At 50.4% G+C, this 21,313-nt stretch overlaps 2 protein-coding genes across 4 annotated transcripts; both read right to left on the reverse strand.

Moving 5' to 3' along the window:
• Nucleotides 1-830: 830 nt before the first annotated feature.
• On the reverse strand, nucleotides 831-18,272 carry LOC147252754 (gamma-aminobutyric acid type B receptor subunit 2-like). Its single transcript, XM_086218568.1, has 22 exons — nucleotides 17,899-18,272; nucleotides 17,681-17,799; nucleotides 17,302-17,439; nucleotides 16,499-16,669; nucleotides 16,297-16,398; nucleotides 15,727-15,792; nucleotides 15,317-15,499; nucleotides 14,833-15,075; nucleotides 13,824-13,884; nucleotides 13,663-13,743; nucleotides 13,439-13,589; nucleotides 13,222-13,354; nucleotides 11,277-11,375; nucleotides 10,337-10,447; nucleotides 10,131-10,241; nucleotides 9,661-9,888; nucleotides 8,742-8,852; nucleotides 7,409-7,505; nucleotides 3,842-4,002; nucleotides 2,042-2,093; nucleotides 1,886-1,946; nucleotides 831-1,235 (listed from the first exon to the last, which is right to left on the reverse strand). Exons 1-22 carry the CDS (start codon nucleotides 17,924-17,926, stop codon nucleotides 1,052-1,054), a joined length of 2,691 nt encoding a protein of 896 aa, XP_086074694.1. The 5' UTR covers nucleotides 17,927-18,272; the 3' UTR covers nucleotides 831-1,051.
• A 207-nt stretch (nucleotides 18,273-18,479) lies between these two features.
• Nucleotides 18,480-20,389, reverse strand: rpp25l (ribonuclease P/MRP 25 subunit-like). 3 transcript variants are annotated; one of them, XM_086217525.1, is made up of 2 exons: nucleotides 20,165-20,389; nucleotides 18,480-19,539 (listed from the first exon to the last, which is right to left on the reverse strand). In XM_086217525.1, exon 2 carries the CDS (start codon nucleotides 19,537-19,539, stop codon nucleotides 18,892-18,894), a length of 648 nt encoding a protein of 215 aa, XP_086073651.1. In that variant the 5' UTR covers nucleotides 20,165-20,389; the 3' UTR covers nucleotides 18,480-18,891. The 3 variants fall into 3 exon arrangements, with proteins under 3 accessions (XP_086073651.1, XP_086073649.1, XP_086073650.1); XM_086217523.1 differs by having other exon boundaries at nucleotides 19,910-20,389; XM_086217524.1 differs by having other exon boundaries at nucleotides 18,481-19,539; nucleotides 19,946-20,389.
• Between the last annotated feature and the right edge of the window lie 924 nt (nucleotides 20,390-21,313).

Raw genomic sequence — 21,313 nt, forward strand, 5'->3', positions numbered from 1 at the left:
GTACCGGATGTGAAACAGCAAGGCCCTGGTGCTCAGGTCACTGGCATGACCTTGAACGGTCACAAAGAAAACGTCGGAATCTTATTTAATTTATGGAAACAAGTCAATACTCAGGAACTACTTCATTGTGCCTGAGCCTTGGTGTTGGTGCTGTGAGGACGCTCAGATTACATGGATGTACTGTAAAAGGGGACACTGTTACTCCCTGCAGTGACGAGCCTCTTCACCTACAAGAGCCTCCACCCAGCAGAGGATCTGCTTTGTTGTGGAACAGCTTCATATAAAACAACCGAGAACTTTCTTCAGATGGTTAAACTCCACTGAAAGCGAGTGACGGGCTGAGTGAATGAACGAATGAACCCGTGTGTAAGATGGACGTCAGAGATAAACTCAGGGCTCCAACCAGCCTTGCCTCACAGACTGTTACCATGGTAACTGAACGGACTCATGGTTTTAACTAAACCTGCTTTCTGAACCGGACCTGCTGCAACTGAGAGAACCACATCAGCACTGAGGTTTCCGGTGGATCGTTGTCGTCCGTTCTTCTAATGTCTCTTGAAGATGATCGTCACATCTCCAGGCTACTCGTGATCAATCATGATACTTTAGTCTGTTCATTTATGGTTTCCATTTTTATACCCGCTGAGCCACTTGTGGCCTGTTCAGGGTTTCCCAAACCTCCTATTTGTGTCTCTTGTTAATGTCATGAGCGATGACTTCAGGTTCAGGTTGAAGGGTGAGCTGATGTCTTTGGATGAGGTGGGAATGCCATCAGAAGTGAAAGATAAAGGTTAATAAAAACAGTATTTATTTAACATGTGAGGAAGGAGCGCTCGCTACGATAGCAGCATAGAAAAGTCTAGAAAAGTCCCAGAATTCACACGAAACTGAAGGGTCAAATCAGCCATGACGGCAGCAGGTAACAGAGTGGTTGAGGGAATTTCATCATTCCAGAAACTTTCTTACAATCAAGAGACCTGGATAAAGCAAAACAACTCAATTCAGGTTGATGAGCAAGAAATCTCCCTCATCAAAGTCCTGTGCAGCTGCTTCAGTGGTAGGGCGGCTGCTCCGGCGTGTCATCATGAGAACAAGAAGTGGTCATCAGCGTGTCGTGGTACACAAAGGCCTCACAGCTGCTGAGCAGGCTGGAGCTGCTGGCGCTGACGCCGCCAATGACGGGCAGGTAGGAGTGATGGAGGATGGGCAGCTGCAGGGAGCGCCGCCGCCGCACGCTGACAGAGACCAGAAACACCACTTCAAACTCCAGATTTTCATTTCTGTTGATTTTTCCTCATCATTTACGAGTTTCTCCTTACAAACAGAAAGCAACTCAATTTGATGGGCAAAATGTGGTTGTAATTTCCAAGGTTTCTGCAAACACAGCAACTAAACTCAGGATGGAAGTAAATATCAGAAATGAATCCCTCCAAACTAAACGTGAGCCAAAAAAAGCTCGCCTAAGGTTTCTTGAGAAAAATACATTGACAAGTACAAGAAAAGGTGTCAATAATTATTTGATAATTGAAGGAAACTACGAACAAAAATACTTTTTACTGAAAATCACAGACACTTGTGGATATTTCCACTTGAAGATCCCAGACAGCCGCTCATGAAAGACTGCCACTGACGCCATCAAATTCATGAAAACACCGTTACTTTCAATCGGATGACGAAACGGCGACACATCTATGTTTGAAGGTCACGTGAGGTCACAATGGTTAGCATGAGCTTTACTCCTTTTTACTAGTAACAGGTGATTGAACACAAATCAAAGTGAAGAATTCATGAAAACATGGAAACACCCAAACTGAACGACTGCCGAGGACCAGCAGCATAGTCGCCTCATGACTGTCAGACTGAGAATCCCTTCTTGTTCACTCACAGTTCAGGAGCGTTGATGTCTGCACACACGTTAGCGTGACCAGCTCCACACGTGACGCCAGCTGCTCAGGGACACACACACAGACAGAAGGTAAGTCGGTTCAGCAGGACTCGGTTCTCTTCAAAGATCCCAGTGAAAGTTGCTAAAGTGACTCACATGGTGACGTGGCACACAGCTGCATGGCAAGGGTTTGTAGTTCCAGGTCCAGCTGAAGAACATGACAAATCATTACTTCAGTGTCATACGTGACGTCACCGACAATGAGGACACAGACGCATCAGGACATGCTAACGATTGTTTCCTAAGTGCCTGTATGATTTATCCAGGTTGGGGTGTATTTGTAGTCCAATCAAAGGTTAGCTGTCAGGGTTACGGTGTATTTGTAGTCCAGCCAAAGGTTAGCTGTCAGGTTGAGGTGTATTTGTAGTCCAGCCAAAGGTTAGCTGTCAGGTTGAGGTGTATTTGTAGTCCAGCCAAAGGTTAGCTGTCAGGTTGAGGTGTATTTGTAGTCCAGCCAAAGGTTAGCTGTCAGGTTGAGGTGTATTTGTAGTCCAGCCAAAGGTTAGCTGTCAGGTTGAGGTGTATTTGTAGTCCAGCCAAAGGTTAGCTGTCAGGGTTAAGGTGTATTTGTAGTCCAGCCAAAGGTTAGCTGTCAGGGTTAAGGTGTATTTGTAGTCCAGCCAAAGGTTAGCTGTCAGGTTGAGGTGTATTTGTAGTCCAGCCAAAGGTTAGCTGTCAGGTTGAGGTGTATTTGTAGTCCAGCCAAAGGTTAGCTGTCAGGGTTAAGGTGTATTTGTAGTCCAGCCAAAGGTTAGCTGTCAGGGTTAAGGTGTATTTGTAGTCCAGCCAAAGGTTAGCTGTCAGGTTGAGGTGTATTTGTAGTCCAATCAAAGGTTCGCTGTCAGGGTTACGGTGTATTTGTAGTCCAGCCAAAGGTTAGCTGTCAGGTTGAGGTGTATTTGTAGTCCAGCCAAAGGTTAGCTGTCAGGTTGAGGTGTATTTGTAGTCCAGCCAAAGGTTAGCTGTCAGGTTGAGGTGTATTTGTAGTCCAGCCAAAGGTTAGCTGTCAGGGTTAAGGTGTATTTGTAGTCCAGCCAAAGGTTAGCTGTCAGGGTTAAGGTGTATTTGTAGTCCAGCCAAAGGTTAGCTGTCAGGTTGAGGTGTATTTGTAGTCCAGCCAAAGGTTAGCTGTCAGGTTGAGGTGTATTTGTAGTCCAGCCAAAGGTTAGCTGTCAGGGTTAAGGTGTATTTGTAGTCCAGCCAAAGGTTAGCTGTCAGGGTTAAGGTGTATTTGTAGTCCAGCCAAAGGTTAGCTGTCAGGTTGAGGTGTATTTGTAGTCCAATCAAAGGTTCGCTGTCAGGGTTACGGTGTATTTGTAGTCCAGCCAAAGGTTAGCTGTCAGGTTGAGGTGTATTTGTAGTCCAGCCAAAGGTTAGCTGTCAGGTTGAGGTGTATTTGTGTGCTGGGTGAAACCAAGATGTTTGTATCTGTGAGAATTATTCGTTATTATAGTTCTTTACGTGCCTCGTGGTCTTTCAAACCCTAAAAACTGCTCTGTTATCCTTGCATCTTTGACTAAGTTCGTCAATTGATCAAACTACGGGATTCCTCTGCTGGTCTCTGCCTGCTACTGCCTTCCTGGTTCAAGCGCGGTGCTCACCTGCTGCCTGGCATCTCTCCTCGTCCGTCCTGACCTGCCCACTCTCTGCCTGCCTGCCTGCGAGTGTCCCTGCTTGCTGGTGTTTGGATCAGGTACCCTCCTTCCCCCCATTTGCTCCCCCTGTTTGCTGTCTGCCCAGAACCGCTACACCCCTCTCCCCTTTGCCCCTGCTCTCTCTCGCCGCATGCGTGTGCATGTGCACGAACACGCGCGCGCGCGCACACATTAATCTCCGGGACACGTCGCTGGACTGTGGAACGTGGATGATGCGGTTCCCTGTTAAGCTGCTCATTACTCTGAGTTTGTGGAGCTGTGGGTTGACCGGCTGTCGTTGGATGAGTGTGTCCGAGGAGGCGCACTCCCCTTCGGTCGTCCCTGGTCCACAAACTGGCGTCTTGCGTGGCGTCACGCGAGCTCCAGATCGACTTGTGACTGTTCCCACAGCGCAACTGCCTGCTGTCGTAATGTGTCAGGTGCACTAACTTCATATTTCACTGCGTCCACGGACTGCCTGCTCTACTCCATGCTACGCTCTGACGTTCATTCAAAATGTGTCTCTCCTAAAGTGGCTAAAGTACGTAGCTCGCTGGTGTTGATGCTGTTGCTCTCTGGTCACGTTCTACCGAACCCTGGTCCCGACCGGTTCAGACACCTTCTGATTTCAATGCGACATCTGGCTTTGGTGTCATTCACTTCAATGTCCGTAGTCTTTTGCCCAAAATAGATTTTTTACAATGTGGGCACAGACAACTGATGCTGATGTAATTATAATTTCTGAGACTTGGTTGAACAAGTCTGTATGTGATACTGATATTTCAATCGATGGTTACAAGCAAAGTCGTATTGATCGTCCTAAACGCGGTGGTGGCATTGCTGCCTATATTAAATCGAAATATCCCTCAAAAGTACGAGTAACACAGTCAATACCAAAGCAGCTGGAAATGATTGCTTTACAAATAGAACTGTCTAAAGGAGGGCGGCCCGGTGGAGCAGTGGTCCTCCCTGTGGCCCCCCAGCAAGAAGGTTGTGGGTGGAGCAGTGGTCCTCCCTGTGGCCCCCCAGCAAGAAGGTTGTGGGTGGAGCAGTGGTCCTCCCTGTGGCCCCCAGCAAGAAGGTTGTGGGTGGAGCAGTGGTCCTCCCTGTGGCCCCCCAGCAAGAAGGTTGTGGGTGGAGCAGTGGTCCTCCCTGTGGCCCCCAGCAAGAAGGTTGTGGGTGGAGCAGTGGTCCTCCCTGTGGCCCCCCAGCAAGAAGGTTGTGGGTGGAGCAGTGGTCCTCCCTGTGGCCCCCAGCAAGAAGGTTGTGGGTGGAGCAGTGGTCCTCCCTGTGGCCCCCAGCAAGAAGGTTGTGGGTGGAGCAGTGGTCCTCCCTGTGGCCCCCAGCAAGAAGGTTGTGGGTGGAGCCCCGGCTGCAGCACGGGGTCTTTCTGGGTGAGTCTCCATGTTCTCCCTGTTCCTGCTGGGTTCTCTCTGGTACTCCAGCTTCCTCCACAGTCCAAAGACATCAAGAGGGACCAGGTTAATCCAGACTCTAAATTGACCGTAGGCGTGGCTGGGAGAGCCAATGGTTGTCTGTCTCTATGTGTTGGCCCTGCCATGGACTGGTGACCTGTCCAGGGGGAGGGCTGCTGGGATAGGCTCCACCCCCACCACCCTTAATGTGTAGGAATAAGCAGAAGATGACGATGACTGTCTAAAGGATGCAATATCACAGTTGTTGGGTGCTACAGGCCTCCCTCTGCTGTAAAGGAAACACTGTTCAATATCAGATGTTCTCTCCAAAGTAGCTGACAGTGACTTGGTCTTCGTTGGTGACCTTAACTGGGATTGGTTAACTGGGATCTCCAGCCTCAGACGAAGTCAAATCATATTGAAAATCAATGAACTTGACACAATTATTAAACTCCCCTACTTGTCCAAACCCAAAATGACCTCAGAAATCCACACTAATTGATCTGTTTTTAACAAATAAGCCACACAAATACACCATGACTGGCATTTTTGCAAATGACGTGAGCGACCATTGCATTATTGCGGTTGTCAGGGATACAAAAATTCCTAAATCGAAACCTCGTTATATTACTAAACATGATACAAAGCACTTTTGCGCCCAGGGATTTTGACTTGTATCTAAGTGACTGGAGCAGGGTCTCCCTAGTGCCTGACGTTGAATTAGCTTGGAGTCTCTTTCAGGAAGTGTTCCTGTCGATCGTAAACACGCTCCCTACAGGAAATATAGAGTCAAGGGTAGGGACAATCTGTGGTTTTCTCAAGAGTTGTCAAGTCTTACACATGAAAGAAATACAACTTGGGCTAAAGCAAGGAAGATTAATTCTGACGCTCTATGGGCCAGATTCCCATGTCTAAGGAATAAATGTACTGCCTTAGTAAAAAAGGCCACATCTAGTTATTATCTCGCTCCCACAACAGAAAATTTAAAGAATCCACGGAAATTTTGGCAGACTATCAAATCTCTAAATCCTAAAAATTCTTCTGGTGTCCCTCCCTGCATTCTCTCTGGTGTGCCTCCTGGGTAGGACAAAGCTGGGATGCTTTGCTGGGATGCATCGACTGTCACGCACGTTCACTAGAATCAGAGCCCCCGTCCTCCACGGAATTTAAGTTCCAGCTTTTCTCGATTGATGATGTGCATGAAGCACTTAGAAATCTAAATCCTGATAAAACGGCAGGGCCCGATCAAATGGATCCTAATTGTTTAAAACTCTCTGCTGATTTCTTAGCCGAACCCCTGACTCACAGTTTCAATCTGACCTTGACTTGCAGAGAAATCCCCACAATCTGGAAAAAGGCCCACCTTCTTCCCCTGTTAAAAGGTGGTGAACCCTCCACCCTCAACAATTATAGACCAGTGTCTATCCTGTCAGCACCAGCCAAGATATTGGAATCACTGGTAAGCAACCAGTTGAGGGAATGTCTCCACTGTAATAATATTTTTTCCTGTAACCAATCCGGCTTTAGAAAACCCCACAGCCCAGTCTCAGCCACCATGAAGGTAGTCAACGATGGAATCGGAGCTCTAGAGAGGAGAGAACATCGTTGACTACCTTCATGGTGATGCTGATGGTTTCTATTCTGATGTTTTATCTGTCCACAAGGGGGTGCCGCAAGGCTCAGTTTTAGGTCCACAGTTGTTCACGCTCTATATTAATAACCTTGGCAAACATGTTTCTGATGCAAGCTTCCATTGTTATGCTGATGAGACTGTCATTATTGTTGTGCTGCTACCCCGTCTAGGACTCTGGAGCTTTGACAACTTGCTTTTAAGGAAACTGAAACCCAGCGACTGCGATTCAAGCTTGTCCTAATCCAGAGAAAACTAAATTCATGATCTTCACTTAATCCAACATAAAACTACATGCCGCCTCTCTTCACACCTCACAAGGAGTGCAAATTGAAGAAAATAGGTTTTATATTCGACGATCAACTTAATTTTAAACTCCATGCCGAGAATTTGTCAAGAAAACTAAAAGTGTTGCTGGGTTTCTATTTCAGAATTCAGTCCTGTTTCTCTTTTATTTCAAAAAGAGACTTGTCGCTGCTACGTTTTTCCCAGTTCTTGATTCTGGTGATGTTTTATCTCCGTCTCCTGGTTCCACCACTTTGCAGTGCTGGAGACGGTGCTCCTAGATTCATGACTGGCTGGAGAGCATGAACCCATCACTGCACTCTGTCCACAAAGGGAAGCTGGACTTCTCTCTCTGCCCGTAGACTGCATCATTGGTACACCTTCATTTGCAAAGCCATCCCTGGTAACCTTCCGTTCTGTCTGTCCTCACACATCACATTCACACCAAACATCCTCCAGCTCACAGGATCCTTTACATGCCTCAGGTCCCAGAACTCACACTGAGTTTGGGAAAAGGGCTTCTTCTTTTTCTGCTCCGGTTGCCTGGAATGGACGCTCAAACTGCAGGCTCTCACCACCACGTCTGATTTTAAAGACTGAAATGGGACAGTGTAACTGTTGAGCTGCACAATGTGTCACACTTCCATGAACCTGACCTTCTGTCCTCAGTGACCCTTTGTAAAGCCCCGCCTCCCCCTGCCTCCTTGCTTCGACTTTTATCACGTCTGGCCTTGTTTCACTGTTGGTTTGTTCTCTGTACCACGTCGCTTTGTTTGTTCTTGTGATTTTGTGTTATTTTGTTGGTTTTAGATGCTGCCATTTTGGCCAGGTCTCGCTCGGAAAAGAGATCACCTGATCTCAAGTGACGACCTGGTAAAATAAAGGTTAAATAAAATAAATTTGTAGTCCAAGAGGAAGTGGTCATCTCCTGGTTCCTCCACCAACAGGAAGTGGTCATTCCCTGGTTCCTCCACCAACAGGAAGTGGTCATCTCCTGGTTCCTCCACCAACAGGAAGTGGTCATCTCCTGGTTCCTCCACCAACAGGAAGTGGTCATTCCCTGGTTCCTCCACCAACAGGAAGTGCTCATCTCCTGGTTCCTCCACCAACAGGAAGTGCTCATCTCCTGGTTCCTCCACCAACAGGAAGTGCTCATCTCCTGGTTCCTCCACCAACAGGAAGTGCTCATCTCCTGGTTCCTCCACCAACAGGAAGTGCTCATCTCCTGGTTCCTCCACCAACAGGAAGTGCTCATCTTCTGGTTCCTCCACCAACAGGAAGTGCTCATCTCCTGGTTCCTCCACCAACAGGAAGTGCTCATCTTCTGGTTCCTCCACCAACAGGAAGTGCTCATCTCCTGGTTCCTCCACCAACATGAAGTGGTCATTCCCTGGTTCCTCCACCAACAGGAAGTGCTCATCTCCTGGTTCCTCCACCAACAGGAAGTGCTCATCTCCTGGTTCCTCCACCAACAGGAAGTGGTCATCCCCTGGTTCCTCCACCAACAGGAAGTGGTCATCTCCTGGTTCCTCCACCAACAGGAAGTGGTCATCTCCTGGTTCCTCCACCAACAGGAAGTGGTCATCTCCTGGTTCCTCCACCAACAGGAAGTGGTCATCTCCTGGCTCCTCCTCCAGCAGCCAATAGGATCGCTCCATGTGATTGTGGCGATTGAACCAGTAAATCAGCTCTGGTGAACAAAAGTTGATGATCTTCCAGGTTCAGTTCATCAAGATCATCTTCACTAATGAACCCTCTGATGATGCTGGAAGCCTGGACGCTACGGTTTAGGCGTGATGAGGGGCGTCATCACCGCGAGGGCAGTGACTCACCTGAGCACTCCAGCTCTTCAGCTGCTGGTTCATCCTGCTTGTCTGCTTGTCGGCTGCGTCCTCCTCAGCATCACTCAGCAGCTGACCGCCATTCCGCCAAAGGTAGAGAAACTACAAAGAAACAAAGACATCTGAAAAGTTTTGTCACGATGACCCGGTCGACACGTACCAAGGGGACTTGAGTCTGAAGGCGGCCTGAACGAGTCGGTGGACCCTGAAGACCCAGGATGTAGCGTAGAATATTTGTCTCCAGCTGTTATTCATACACACATTCTGAACACTCAGAGGTCCCTCATGAATGAGTGAGTCATGCAAGAGAGGCGATGAAAACATGAAGGGGCTTGACTGATTCTGACAGACGGGCCTGAGCTCCTGTTGCTGTTGTTCGCTCTTCAACGAGCTCTCTCTCTCTCTTTCACTCTGCTCACCTCTGTCCAATCACCACAGAGAGAAGCTGGGGGCGCCGCCGTCAGAGGGTTTGACCTGCAGTGGTTTGCTGCGATGCTGCACTGTGATGACGAGGGTGAAACCAATTTGATCTGTTGAGTCTTTTTTAGAGGAGTTGATTTAAATGGTTATTTGAGTTGGTGGCCTACAGGTGGGTGGCGGCCTACAGGTGGGCGGCGGCCTACAGGTGGGCGGTGGCCTACAGGTGGGCGGCGGCCTTCAGGGTGGCGGCGGCTTCAGGTTCCAAGGTTTTAAGTGTGGCGTGACCAAGGCGGTCACAGAAGTGGCAGATTCTTTCACTTGATCATGTTTTACATTGTGATGAATTGATGGTGAATGTTGCATTTGTCCTGTATAAGTTCTAACCCGATGGTTCTAAAGGTCAACTACAGGACGACGCCCCCTGTTGTTTGCTGTTGTCTGAATGTCTCGGATCCAGCTGCATGTGACCAGCAGAGGGCACCAGACTGACCTTTGCTCCAAACAGCCAGCTCAGGATGGAGATGTTACAGCTGAGGATGATTCCGCTGGTCAGACAATAGTGAAGAGGAGGATTGTGGGACGTCAGCAGCGATCCTGATGCTCCCGCCACACTGAACACTGTCACCGCCAGCATACTGAGCGCCAAGCACTTGCTGTCGGCTCCTTTGTCATTGACTGGCGCTGTCCAAATGTTCCAGGCCAGAAAACATCCCAGACCCTGAGGGAACACACTTGCTGTCAACCTTGACCTGCGTGTTTAAAAACCTTTGACAGCTGGAAGCATCTCCTCCCCAGTGTGATGCAATAATCACTTCTGTTAGAATTTGCTCAACAAGCCTCATGTGCTCATTACTACGTCTGCACTTAAACTGTACTCTTGAATTAACTACTCGTGGTTGGGATCAATCAGCTCTAGAGGTGGCTCAGGACAGGCAGCAGGCATCAGAAGCGATCACTGACCAGCAGAGGAGCCTTGTAGGCGTAGATGGCGGTGAGCCAAAGCTCCATATTGGCGCTGCTGCAGTGTTCAGAGACTGGCTGGATGACCGCGTCGCCGTCAGCAGGGTCGCGCTGAACAACACCGCACAAACACAGGTCACCTGAGCTCAAGTCCTACTGATCACTCACACACTTGCTGCTGGTGACATTAGTAAATCCTGCCTCACCCGGGGGCTGTGCTGCGCCTCCACCCGACTGAGAGGGTCCAGGAGGGTCCAGGAGGTCAAAACAAGCACATCCAGGATGGTCAAGCAGAGCAGCAAACAGTCGGCCGGCCACTGCAAACACGCGTCACACACTTTCACACACCATTGTTTCATTTTACAGTGTCACATTATAACACTTCCATTTCTCTGAACATTTTCATATTCTTTCTCCTTATATTGCTGCATTCCATGTTACATTTACTTACTTTGTTATTCATTCTAATATTTCATATTTTACATAATTTTTCTTTATGTAATAATAATAATAATAATAATAATAATAGGGCGGCCCGGTGGAGCAGTGGTCCTCCCTGTGGCCCCCCATCAAGAAGGTTGTGGGTGGAGCCCTGGCTGCAGCACGGGGTCTTTCTGGGTGAGTCTCCATGTTCTCCCTGTTCCTGCTGGGTTCTCTCTGGTACTCCAGCTTCCTCCACAGTCCAAAGACATCAAGAGGGACCAGGTTAATCCAGACTCTAAATTGACCGTAGGCGTGGCTGGGAGAGCCAATGGTTGTCTGTCTCTATGTGTTGGCCCTGCCATGGACTGGTGACCTGTCCAGGGGGAAGGCTGCTGGGATAGGCTCCACCCCCACCACCCTCAACAGGAGAAGAGGGGGAACATGGAGGGATGATATTAAATCTTTCCCTTCTGCTTAGATTTCCAAATTGAATTCCTCTTCCATTCTTTTCTAACCCTCCCATTTATTTATAAATGAACACTCAGCAGCAAGAAACATCCACATTAAATCGAGGCCATCACAAATACAAAAATATATCATGTGATATTTGTTTTTAGAAGACAATTTTTACTTTTCTGACTGTTTTCTCTGTAAAGAAACCATCCAATGTGCCAATGACAGGATGACTCAGCTGTGTTGCTGGTAAAGGTGTTGCGGCATCACCTGGTGGTCACTGCTGCAGAAAAAATACAGCCTCCATATTCTCATGAACAACACGGAGAACACTAGCGTTTGTCCCAGCGAGAGAATCCACAGACGAACCTGCCACAACAAAAGCAGATGTAACATCTGGACTTGATCAACAGACATGAAGCTGGACGTAGAGGCGGGACGTAGAGGCGGGACGTGGAGGCGGGATGTAGAGGCGGGACGTGGAGGCGGGAGGTAGAGGCGGGACGTAGAGGCGGGATGTAGAGGCGGGACGTAGAAGCGGGACGTAGAGGCGGGACGTAGAGACGGGCGGTAGAGGCGGGACATAGAGGCGGGAGGTAGAGGCGTTACGTAGAGGTGGGAGGTAGAGGCGTTACGTAGAGGCGGGACGTAGAGGCGGGAGGTAGAGGTGAGAGGTAGAGGCGTTACGTAGAGGCGGGACGTAGAGGTGAGAGGTAGAGGCGTTACGTAGAGGCAGGCGGTAGAGACGGGAGGTAGAAGCGGGACATAGAGACGGGAGGTAGAGGCAGGACGTAGAGGCGGGAGGTAGAGACGTGACGTAGAGGCGGGCGGTAGAGACGGGACGTAGAAGCGGGACATAGAGATGGGAGGTAGAGGCGGGCAGTAGAGGCGTTACATAGAGACGGGCGGTAGAGGCAGGACGTAGAGGCGGGAGGTAGAGACGTGACGTAGAGGCGGGCGGTAGAGACGGGAGGTAGAGGCGGGACATAGAGGCGGGAGATAGAGGTGAGAGGTAGAGGCGTTACGTAGAGGCGGGACGTAGAGGTGGGAGGTAGAGGCGTTACGTAGAGGCGGGCAGTAGAGACGTGACGTAGAGGTGAGAGGTAGAGGCGTTACGTAGAGGCGGGCGGTAGAGACGGGAGGTAGAGGCGGGACATAGAGACGGGAGGTAGAGGCGGGATGTAGAGGCGGGACGTAGAGGCGGGTGGTAGAGACGGGCGGTAGAGGCGGGAGGTAGAGGTGAGAGGTAGAGGCGTTACGTAGAGGCGGGATGTAGAGGTGAGAGGTAGAGGCGTTACATAGAGACAAGCGGTAGAGACGGGAGGTAGAGGTGAGAGGTAGAGGCGTTACGTAGAGGCGGGATGTAGAGGTGAGAGGTAGAGGCGTTACGTAGAGGCGGGCGGTAGAGACGGGAGGTAGAGGCGGGACATAGAGACGGGAGGTAGAGGCGGGATGTAGAGGCGGGACGTAGAGGCGGGTGGTAGAGACGGGCGGTAGAGGCGGGAGGTAGAGGTGAGAGGTAGAGGCGTTACGTAGAGACGTGACGTAGAGGTGAGAGGTAGAGGCGTTACATAGAGGCAGGCGGTAGAGACGGGAGGTAGAGGCGGGACATAGAGACGGGAGGTAGAGGCGGGCAGTAGAGGCGTTACATAGAGACGGGCGGTAGAGGCAGGACGTAGAGGTGGGAGGTAGAGACGTGACGTAGAGGCGGGCGGTAGAGACGGGACGTAGAGGCGGGCGGTAGAGACGGGACGTAGAGGCGGGCGGTAGAGACGGGACGTAGAGGCGGGCAGTAGAGGCGGGACGTAGAGGCGGGCGGTAGAGACGGGACGTAGAGGCGGGACGTAGAGGCGGGACGTAGAGACGGGCGGTAGAGACGGGCAGTAGAGGTAGGACGTAGAGGTGGGCAGTAGAGGTTGGACGTAGAGGTGGGCAGTAGAGGTGGGACGTAGAGGTGGGCAGTAGAGGTGGGACGTAGAGGTGGGCAGTAGAGGTGGGACGTAGAGGTGGGCAGTAGAGGTAGGACGTAGAGGTGGGCGGTAGAAACAGGACTGGGACTGAATCAAAGAGGTGGACGTGGCCTTCAGGTCTGAATCATGAAGTTACAGCAGAATCAGTTTCAAGTCTCATAAATTACCGCCTGTCAGTCACGGTGGTGGCGTGCTTTCACACAGTGAAGTCAAACAACATGACAAAGGCAGCCGGTTGAACTCACAGAGCAGAACTGCTCCGACATCCTGTCAGACAACAAAGTGTCATCTAGACCAGAGACCAGGACAGACGAGGAGGACAGCAGGATGCCCAGCAGCAGCAACTCGTCCTGGGACGCTGCACTCCATCTGCACAGTCTGGGGACAGGAGAGAGACGGGGAGAAGGACTCAGTGACCCAGTCCATCATGTAAGATGAGACTTGAGCCTCTGGGGGTCGTACCGCCATCTGAGGTTGATGAGGACAAAGGCCAGGACCATCAGAGTGATGGTGATGGTAACAGTGGCGACTGAGAACACCATGCAGAACAGACGGAGGGTGACGATACGCCGCTGCAGACGCACTTGAGTCTGGTCTTTGGGGGGTCCTGAACCTGCAGAACCAGACACTGGTTTAAATAAGGGGACATATGTTGCCCCTACCAGACAATCTTCAGGGTTTCTGACCTTTGAACTTGAGCAGGTTGTGGAAGAGTCGCAGTTGTTGTGTGCTGGTGTTGAATTCTCCCACAAAGACATCGGCACCCCCTGACAGGACCAGACCACATGTTCTGAATGTTCTGGTCCCAATGAAGAGAAACACAACACAAGAGAATCCACACACCAACCTTGAAACTGGATCAGCTCAATGGACCCCATTCGCTCCCCATTTCGAAAGAAAACTGGACCCTGGAAAAAAAAGAGCGCAACTTTTAGAAACGTTACATAATGTTAACGTTTATGTATGAACATGTGTTTAGCGTGCTCCAAACAAACTGGCTCTTAGGGTGTTCACGAGGTGATGCCACTCCAAACCAGCTGCTGCTTCTGGGTTGGGAACCAGTTCACTTTTTCTCCAATTAGTTAACCACAGTACCATGATGACATCACTACTTCATTTTGATCACAACTCCACGTGTCCAGCTGATCTAGCGCCAACAGTCAAGGACAGTGGCAGACAAGGTCGTCTCATGTGTTGCTTTTGAGACACTGTGAAAGTTCTCGTTGGAACAGCCCCAGCGCTGCTGGCTGATGAAGGAGGTCTTGGTTCTGGGTCACAACAGCTACTACCAATACACATGTCTGACACGCCCGGACATGTATGACATTACATGGTATCACACGGGAGAGGGTGGTTATACATCTGTCATTCGTTCACAACAGTTCATTTCCAACCACGTCCCACTGTGATACTTGTACAAAATCATTTAAAGTACATGTCAATTCTTTCTGCCCCCGCCAGTTTTCCAATTAAACTAGTCCACTGAACCAGTTCAGAACCTTGGTTCTGTCTGACATATGGTCCGTCATTCCTGCCAGTTTATAGCTGGACAATTGTGTCACTCATGTCAACGCTGAAGGATGCAGTAGCAGTACCAGAGCGACCCACCGCATCATTCTACTGTCATCATGGTTTGGAAGAAAACACAAGTATATTTAAGTTCCCTCAGTAACAAGAGTCCAAATGAATGAGGTTTGGTTAAGCGATGCCTAAGGTAGACGCCCCCTACTGGTGGGAAAGGGGCAGGGAAACTGACTAGAGGCCACACCTTACTAGGACTTCAAAAACATGTCACAGACTTAAGTCTAAATCATCTGGTCAGTGGAGACGTGTTAATGGCGTGTAAATCTACTCACAGTCATGCCTTCAAACTGGGTTTGCCTCACAACCTCCAGCAGTGTCTTCTCCACCTCCTCCTCACTGATGGAGATGTTTCTGTTGACACTGTATTTTTCTCGCCGTTTCACTGCCTCCATCACCTGACTCAGAGCTTTGGCTGCAACCCACACAGCATCGTAGGCAAAGGCATGGAAAGGGCTGACCTCTGACCCCTGTTGGGTTAGCTGTCGCAAGTGGGTGTCCAGGTATTCCTGAGGAGTCTGCAGACACACAGCAGAGTGGTGTTACTGTTGGACGAAGGACATTGGGGGAAATGGTCAACACGCTATGATGTCATCAGTCAAAGACAGAGACGGAGTAAGGGATCCGAGGGAAGATGAGGTCTAGAGTGAGGATGAGGGTTGGAGGGAGGATCAGAATCATCGGGGACTATATTTTGGTGGCTGTTCGGTACTCATTCCAGTTTGACACTTTTAACTGTCGGTCATCAAAGTTTCTGACCCGTCCAGAGAGTCCTGGTGTGCTGGAGGGGCGGAGCTGTCTGGTCTGCAGCCTGATGGATCCATCTGCTGCCTTCAGGAGACTGTCGGATGGGCAGCCAGACCCGTGCAAGCTCCACCCAGGTGCTATTCCTCCAGCAAGAATCCACTGGTACCAAGGTCCGAACAGGTTCAGTTTGTAGGCCTGAACATCAAAGAAACAATGCAGAAACATCGTCCTCAACCTCATCAGCAGCTTTGAACCCTCCCGTTTTTCTGGTCATATTAAACGTCCCTGTGATGCCTGTCAGGGACTGAGTTCCTTTCAGTGGATGATGGATATGAATCAGAACATCTGGAACGTGTCATCTTGTCACGCCTGAGCTCGTTCTGCTACTGGTGAACCCGTGTATGAATGGCACTGACACTTACGCAGCACAGAACCTCCGCGGCGGTCTCGTCCTCCAACTGCCCGATGAGGATCCGCACATCATGGTCCTGCAATCAGGTCAAGCACAATAATTTTGATGGAATCATTTCAACATCAGTGTCTACAAACGGTGGCGTCTGGTGTCCTGATCAACCATCTCCTGGTTCTGCTCACTGAGCTCCGAATCTGTGGTTCCTTCTAACGCCACCGAGAGGTGAAGCACGGAGTTGCATTTACACTCATGGCTCTGGGTCCTCAAGAGTTCAAAGCAAAAGACATTGATTTCCACTTGTGGTGTTATGATTATATCAGAAATCACAGACAGGGTCATCTTTTCTCCAGCTCCGCCCACTTGTGTACATCTGAGGTGGAAAACAGGACAGGTTAGCGCCAACGCTACCACCTCTTACATCATTACATCTTAACACTCTGGTATCGTTCCTCATCATCTGTTGTGTTGGGCAGAGCCTCCATTTTTAGTCATGGGACTGGAGTCTCACAGTTCACATTCTTCGTAGCAGGTGTGTTTCACCTGGACTCCTCCCACCTGTGTAATATTCTGGTTCTGGTACCTTCAGCTTCCTCAGGTTGTTGCAGGCGTCATCAGAGAATCTCTCCGTGGAAACCACCACAACATTGGCCTTTGTCAGCTGCCGGATCAGATCCTTCCTCATCTGGAAGTCATTTGTAGAAATTGTAATAAAAGGAAATTCCCAGGTGATCACATGACATTTTCAACATCACTCGCATCCTCATGCCCCTGAACACCATCACCTCTGAGAGTTGAGGTCCCTCCTGACTGATAATGCCCACTCGCATCCACTTGTAGCGCTGCAGCAGCTTCACCGTAGCCTGATTGACAGCTCGGTCTGATGGGACGGTGCTGAACAGATTCCCGTACCACTTCCTGTTGGACAGGCTGGGTGACATGGCTGCAAACGATACCTGGAACATCAGAAGATCGGATCAGACTCTTGACAGCTGCCTGCATCCAGACTGTTACATTAAACAACGTGAGATATAAAAACCCAAAATACTAGAAATACTCAGAATAATACTTGCAATGTTCTTCACTACTGGTGGGGACGATAAGCAGATGGAGCGGTTCCACAAACACCGATTCCTCTTAAACCAGACTGAATAACACCAAGGTTAATCAGGCCATTCACCTAAGTGCTGACATGTTGCTGAAGGTGCTCTTTCCCGCAAGGTCATGCAAGCTTCCAAACTCGGACATATCGGGTCGTTTAAATGACCATTATTTTCAGCTGCCACGTTTATCAACAGCCGGTCCTCCGAACATTCAGACGCTCAGATGGACGTTGGCGTCTACGCTGGGTTGTTAAACGAGGGCCACTGATGAGAGTTTGCCTGGCAGGCAAAAACCAGGGTTCCTTAGCAACAATTACTTAGTCAGGCAAGTTCTGATATTTATCTGGACCTGTGAACCAGTCCGGACCAGCAGAAGTGAGGGTTCTCATTCTTGACCTGGTCAGGTGTGGGTGACATGAAAACGTCACCAGGAGCCAATCAGATAGAAGCACAGCTGAATATTTTGTCAGTTGAGGGTGAAGTACCTGCACCAGATTGAGGGCCGGCAGAGCGCGAGCAATGAGCGGCGTCACAGAAGGACACACCCCTCCAAACAACAGGAGGTACTTTGGCCCTGCCCACATGGCATCGAATAGACTTCTGAGTATCGATGACACTTCACACTGCAAAAGATGGCAAAAAAATAGAGTCACAACAGAGTCGGGTGGAGCACGTTGGGCTTCGTACCAACGACGGTGTCTGCTGAGTTCTCAGTGCAGGAGATCTGGGAGGTCAGACAGAAAACAGCAGGGGGTCACTGGGGTCACGGTCCAGTCCCAAAGACCCGCCAGTGGTTTCTGACCTCAGTCTGTTATGGTAAAACATGAATGTTAGGCAGTTCCTGTCTGGACCAGAGACACTGACCTGCACACCCAGCACCTGCAGCTGGACCTCATAGTTTCCCAGTGGTGGAGGTTGAATCTGCAGGTCTTGTAGAGCCAAGCGGACGGCCATGGAAACACCGTCACTCACATTCTCCTTCCCTGCAGCGCCAACAGGTATCAACCACAGAACTGGCAGAGGGTGCCGGACTTGGGCCAGCACTGCCCCGACACCCAGCCAGCAGAGGAGCAGCAGCTTACACGTGTCCAGGTATCCATGCCGGTCCATCTCTGCTCCGCTCGGGACAGTTCTCCTGTCTGCTGCTGATCTGATCCGCCTGTAGGGAAGCTAATCCTCTTGTCCTGTAAGCAGCTGATGCCGAGGAAGTCGAGCTGATCAAAGGATCAATGCAGACACCAGACACCACCTGGACACCTGCAGATGGCGAACTGTCCCACACCACTCAGGAGGACTTGGACCTGCAATGTGGACAAGGTCTTCTCTCACCAGGGCCAAAATATCAGTAGAAACCCAAGAGCAGCAACCATAGGAGAGGAAGAGCCCCTGCCAGACAGAAGCTACGTCAGTGCTGCTACCAGATGGTGCAGCTCATGAACACCTTTAATCAGGGGGTTCCTGCTCCTCAATACTAACCTGAGTGTCTATGCAGCAGGAACGTGACTGAACTTTAACAATCTTCAAGTTCTCCCTTCGGCAGCAGCGAGACCACGACCCCAGACCACAGCAAACCTGGTGTACCAGGTGTGAACTGAACGCTCAAACTATTGGTTCCAGAACAGGCTGGTGGATTCACATGTTGTGCAGTCGGACAAACACAAGTAAACGTTGTGAGCTTGCACTTTTCTTTATTTCTGTATCATTTGGAAACACCCATAAACACCAGTCTCAGGCGCGCAGCCAGACTGGACTGATACGACACAATCATGGCGGATACCTGCAGATTCGACCACGAGGCGCTGTGACTGCGCACAACAGAAACAACAACTGTGACTGCAACTCAAATGTGTGAACGTGTTTGTGAGTAGTGTGCGTGGTTACACTCCCCCATCATCAACCTGGGATTCTCGATAACAAGTCCAAACGCCAGCAGCATGGCGGCAGCAGGGGCACATGGACGAGCTTCGTCAGCACTCATGAAAGCAGCGGGAACAACCAGCTTGTCAATGGGACGGCGTGGAACTTCCAGTCTGGAGAAAACGCCACTGAGGGTTAAGGATCCCTCAAACTCTCAATCAGCTCAGTGGTTTGGTGTCTCTCAAACGTCCCGTCAGCCGGCCGGGTCCCTTTCCTCTGCTGCCGCCACCTCCACCTCTCTTTCGCCTGGGTCCTTGTCTCTGCCCGCACAGACCCCCTCCCTCCTCCCTGCCAGTGGTCTGGGCCCACAGGGTGCCATAACGGCCCGGTGCCTGGTACCCAGGCTGGCTAGAGTCCAGAGGCTCCCTGGAGAGGAGAATCCAGATAGCCGGCAGGTTCCTGCTGACCGTCAGGCTGTCGAGACCGGCGGCCGGCTCCAGTGGCTCCCACACTTCCACCACAGTGCTGTACAGCAGCCTGGTGACTTGGTGGAGCCCTTTCACACGCCGCTTCACTATCTCCACACACGTGATGGCTTTGGACACGCCCTTGCCGCTGGCTGTGAAGACAAGCTGTCGGCCCGGTGCTTCCTGTTGTGCCTCGTCAGCAACGTCATCGTCAGGAGGGTGTTGAGCATCAACCTCCTCGGTTGGGGGTTTGGCCTCAATGCGGCTCAGAGCATAACGCAGCAGGTTGCGGATCTTACTGCCGTCTTTCACCCGCACCTCTGGCGTGTCGGCCAGGAGGGCAGGGAAGGGGCAGACAGACGGCTGCTCCACCGTGCGAGCTTTACTGTAGTTCTCCATCTGCACACACACACACACACACACACACACACGCACGCACGCACGAGGTGGAAGATTTAGACAATTTGCTGATTTTCCATTTCAAAATATAACAGGCAGCACCACCATTTTACAAGGGAAGGAACCTGCAGACGAGCCAAACGCTCATCAGGCTTCTGAGGCGTTCAGACGGGTTAAGCTGAGGAGGATTCTGACAGACTGCCTACAGGCCACAAGGTGGGGCCACAATATTTAGCAGTCGTCAAACCCTTAACTAACCCAGCAACAATTCCCTCAAATATTGAGACATGGAGGCTGACAGTTGCCAGACTGTGGAGGCTACACGCTAACCAGCTAATTAGCAAACCAGCTAGTTAGCTAACCAGCTGACCCGGGTTAGTCGGTGCTTGCGCGGGTCGTTTCATACTCGCTCGATACTGGAGCTTCACGCCATCGCTGAAGGTCGGTGATGTCATCCACCTCCAGGAGCACGTGGACCTTCAAGTTGTGACGGAATGAACAGAAGCCCGTAAATGACGTCAGCAGCGCTAGCATACGAGGCCACCGGCGAACAGCCTTCGTGTCCAACCGGTCTCCTGGATCTCGTGCGGACGAGCAAACACCGACAAACTGTTCGGGTTCTTACCGACGGTTTTCCTCCAGCTTCAGGACTGCGCGCGCATTTACGGTACCTCACTGTCGTACGGCGGCGAGAACTGTCGCAAAGTGTCGAAGCTCTGTAGTTCTTTGGTTTTTTTGTAGTCGAACTGCGAGCTTTGGATCGAAATTTGTCGTTCAGCGTCCAAGTCACCACGGAACCTTTTCAGCTGCCCAGGTTCGTTGTCGCCGTTTCCTGCTGTGATGGCAGCGCTGCTCGTTTACCTGTGGACAGGAAAGAGAGCCGAGCTGCCCCAGCGAGTCTCAATCTGTGGTGTGCGTTCCCTCTCGTGGTACGCGGGGAATCCCAGAAATCTTTGTTGGAAATGAAACCAGTCAAAAGCATTGAAAGTAAAGAATAGATCAAAACAGTCAATATTTGTGGTTGAAAATAATCAAACTGAGTTGTAATTCACAATAAGTTTTGTATTTCTGCAGCCCAACTGCTTAATCATTTAGTGACTTTCCAACAGAGTTGGAGAAGATAACCAGCATGTGGCTCACTGAGGAACCCGTGTCCGACTCATGATCACTGGAACCCACCGAGGAATTTAAACACCAAAGCTCCTTAACTTCGTAATGTTCTGTACTTGTTTTGCTCTCTAGTTTCTAGCCTTCCCCCAGTCTGATAAACTGGAAACAGACTGTGGAGGAATGTGAGTGGGCAGCTCGAGATTAGAAACAAGTAAGTGTGGCTGCTCTGTTCTTATCTCGACAGTTGCAACTTTGCAGGTGTGTTTTCAGACGCTTAACAAAATGTAAGATTCAAGTCACCCTCAAAGAGCCCAGCCAGCTGGTGGTTCCAATGAGGGTTGGTCCTCTGGCACCGATGGCAAAGATTACGGTGAAGTCACAAGGTCAGATAGAAGACAAGTATTGACAAAGACTTGATGATTCGCTGTGGTGAGAGGGTCTGCAGCCACCGCTCGCTTCGGTCAGCGGCCTCTCTTGGGTGCGCTCCATTTGAGCCCAGCATTGTTTGTGTAGCTGGTAGCCACATTCTGGTCAGTAGTTCACGCACGCCAAACATCCCAGCAACAAGTCTGCAGACGCAGTATGAACTGTACTGCGTACACAACTGAATTAATGCAACAAATCATCGATCATCCCATGAAGATGGTAGAAGGTCTGCTGCGAT

Source organism: Aulostomus chinensis, chromosome 11 (genome assembly GCF_037954235.1).
Source record: "Aulostomus chinensis isolate RoL2024-O1b breed Wild chromosome 11, RoL_Achi_v1.0, whole genome shotgun sequence".
Classification (NCBI taxonomy): Eukaryota; Metazoa; Chordata; class Actinopteri; order Syngnathiformes; family Aulostomidae; genus Aulostomus; species Aulostomus chinensis.

Coding starts and splice junctions, on each gene's coding strand:
- LOC147252754 (XM_086218568.1), bottom strand. CDS start 17,926: ATGGACCGGCATGGATACCTGGACACGT. Junction 16,670..17,301: donor CGGCCCTCAATCTGGTGCAG/GTACTTCACCCT, acceptor CTGATGTTCCAG/GTATCGTTTGCAGCCATGTC. Junction 8,853..9,660: donor GCTGGCTGTTTGGAGCAAAG/GTCAGTCTGGTG, acceptor GTTTCTTTGTAG/TTTCTCTACCTTTGGCGGAA.
- rpp25l (XM_086217525.1), bottom strand. CDS start 19,539: ATGGAGAACTACAGTAAAGCTCGCACGGTGGAGCAGCCGTCTGTCTGC.